General features: G+C 36.4%; 1 protein-coding gene across 1 annotated transcript in view; it reads right to left on the reverse strand.

The window, feature by feature from the left end:
• Positions 1-1808, reverse strand: part of THSD7A (thrombospondin, type I, domain containing 7A) — a 330982-nt gene that overhangs the window by 92242 nt on the left and 236932 nt on the right. The window contains exon 8 of the mRNA XM_012638737.1: positions 1096-1205. Within this exon, the coding sequence (XP_012494191.1) occupies positions 1096-1205 (110 nt within the window). The remainder of the gene's footprint in view (positions 1-1095; positions 1206-1808) is intronic.

Raw genomic sequence — 1808 nt, forward strand, 5'->3', positions numbered from 1 at the left:
TGCATATTCAATTACATATTAAGCTATATTTTAAGTATAGAGCTAGAACTGTATGCTAAAAATAAATATGAGTAAAAATAATCATGTACTGCTTTAAAAACTGAACTTAGTAAATATATAAACAATATATTCCAAAGCTTGGGATTTATGTATTCCCTATAATATCTAGCAAATAATTATGGCAAGTTTGAAACATCCCCATCACCCATTTCTGCAAGATTTCATGTTATTTAGTGGTGCCGACAGATTGCAGTTCACATATTACAGATTTTGAGTAAACAAATCTGCTGTTTAAAAATCAGAACTGAATATGAACAGAATTGTAGATAGCCATGACAGTATTTGGAATATTACTGAGAAATTCTGAGAAAGTTAACCAATTATATCACATTGTATGCATGCATGTAGACAAGTAGGTACAAATCTAATTGCTAAGGTGGTAGGCAAAAGTATTAGAGAATTAAAAAGGAACAAAAAGGCCAGGGATGGTGGCTCAAGCCTGTAATCTTAGCACTTTGGAAGGCTGAGGTGGGAGGGTCATTTGAGGCCAGGAGTTTGAGACCAGTCTGAGAAAAAGAAAGTTCCTGTCTGTACAAAAAAATAGAAAAATGAGCGGGGCATGGTGATGCACACCTGTCATCCCAGCTAGTTGGGAAGCTGAGGCAGGAGGACTGCTTGAGTCAGGAGTTTGAGGTTGCAGTGAATTATGATGAAGCCACTGCATTCTAGGACAACAGAGCAAGACCTTGCCTCAGAAACAAAATAAAACCAAAACATAAATAAATAAATAGGAACAAAAAAAACAAGCTTTAGTGTACCATCTATGTCATAACTGAAAGCTTAGTCTGATTTTCTTCCACATATGAATGAGAGGAAAATTCAAGAGTTATAAGCTAATGCCAAAGAACAACAGACACAATTTAAAAAGATAAGTTGATAAGTTTCCATGTTACAGTGTTTTGTAGAATTGGTCATAGCAGATTCACATCCGCTCTGCTCTGTTTGCGAAGAATGGCATCAAAGTGACAAACATATCAAGATAGTGGTTAAACCTAGCGATGCTGCAGAAATGAACTGTGCAATGGGGCCTCCCACCTCTTGCCTGTCGTCCAGGCCCACAGCCTTCCTGTGCTCCAGGGCTGTCCTGTTGCACGCTCCACGGAACTAATTGGCATCTGCGCCATTTGTGAGTCTTCCATCTATAAGAAAAGAACAGAAGCCCAATAGAGAGGAAGCGAAAATGTCAGGCAAATCACAGAGATATAGCAGCATGAAAACATGACTTTGACCACTGCAAACGGGAATTTATTTAACAATGCTCAGTCCTATCTAAATTTAATTTAGAGCTCCATCAAGGTATTATAAGAAGCAGCATTAAATGTAAAAGTACTTTCTTTGGCGGTGAAAACAAAAGTACAACATTGTCAAGTTCTACGAGGCTCAACTGAGAACATTTAACCTTTTAAATAACCGGTACTGTTCAGAGATGCACCAGATGGCACCAAAAGTGATGGATTCCATTTAAATAAGGTATATTTATTTTTATTCAAGTTTTGAAGCCGTATTCAAGTCAGGGTTCTTTGTACAGTGCTCTTTTGGTTAGCACTGTAGGAGCAACTCAGCAATTGCAACTATAATACACTTCATAAAAACAAATTTCAAAAACGAAGTTTGGGCTAATAGTTGTCAATATTCATGGTGTAAACAAACAATTATACTATTTGTCATTTCAGAATTAAAGACTGATGTATTAAGATGGCAAATTTGCCATCCATTTCATCTTAAATTATCATTTTGTGATTATACTT

Source organism: Propithecus coquereli, unplaced genomic scaffold, assembly GCF_000956105.1.
Source record: "Propithecus coquereli isolate 6110/MARCELLA unplaced genomic scaffold, Pcoq_1.0 Scaffold133, whole genome shotgun sequence".
Taxonomy (NCBI): Eukaryota; Metazoa; Chordata; class Mammalia; order Primates; family Indriidae; genus Propithecus; species Propithecus coquereli.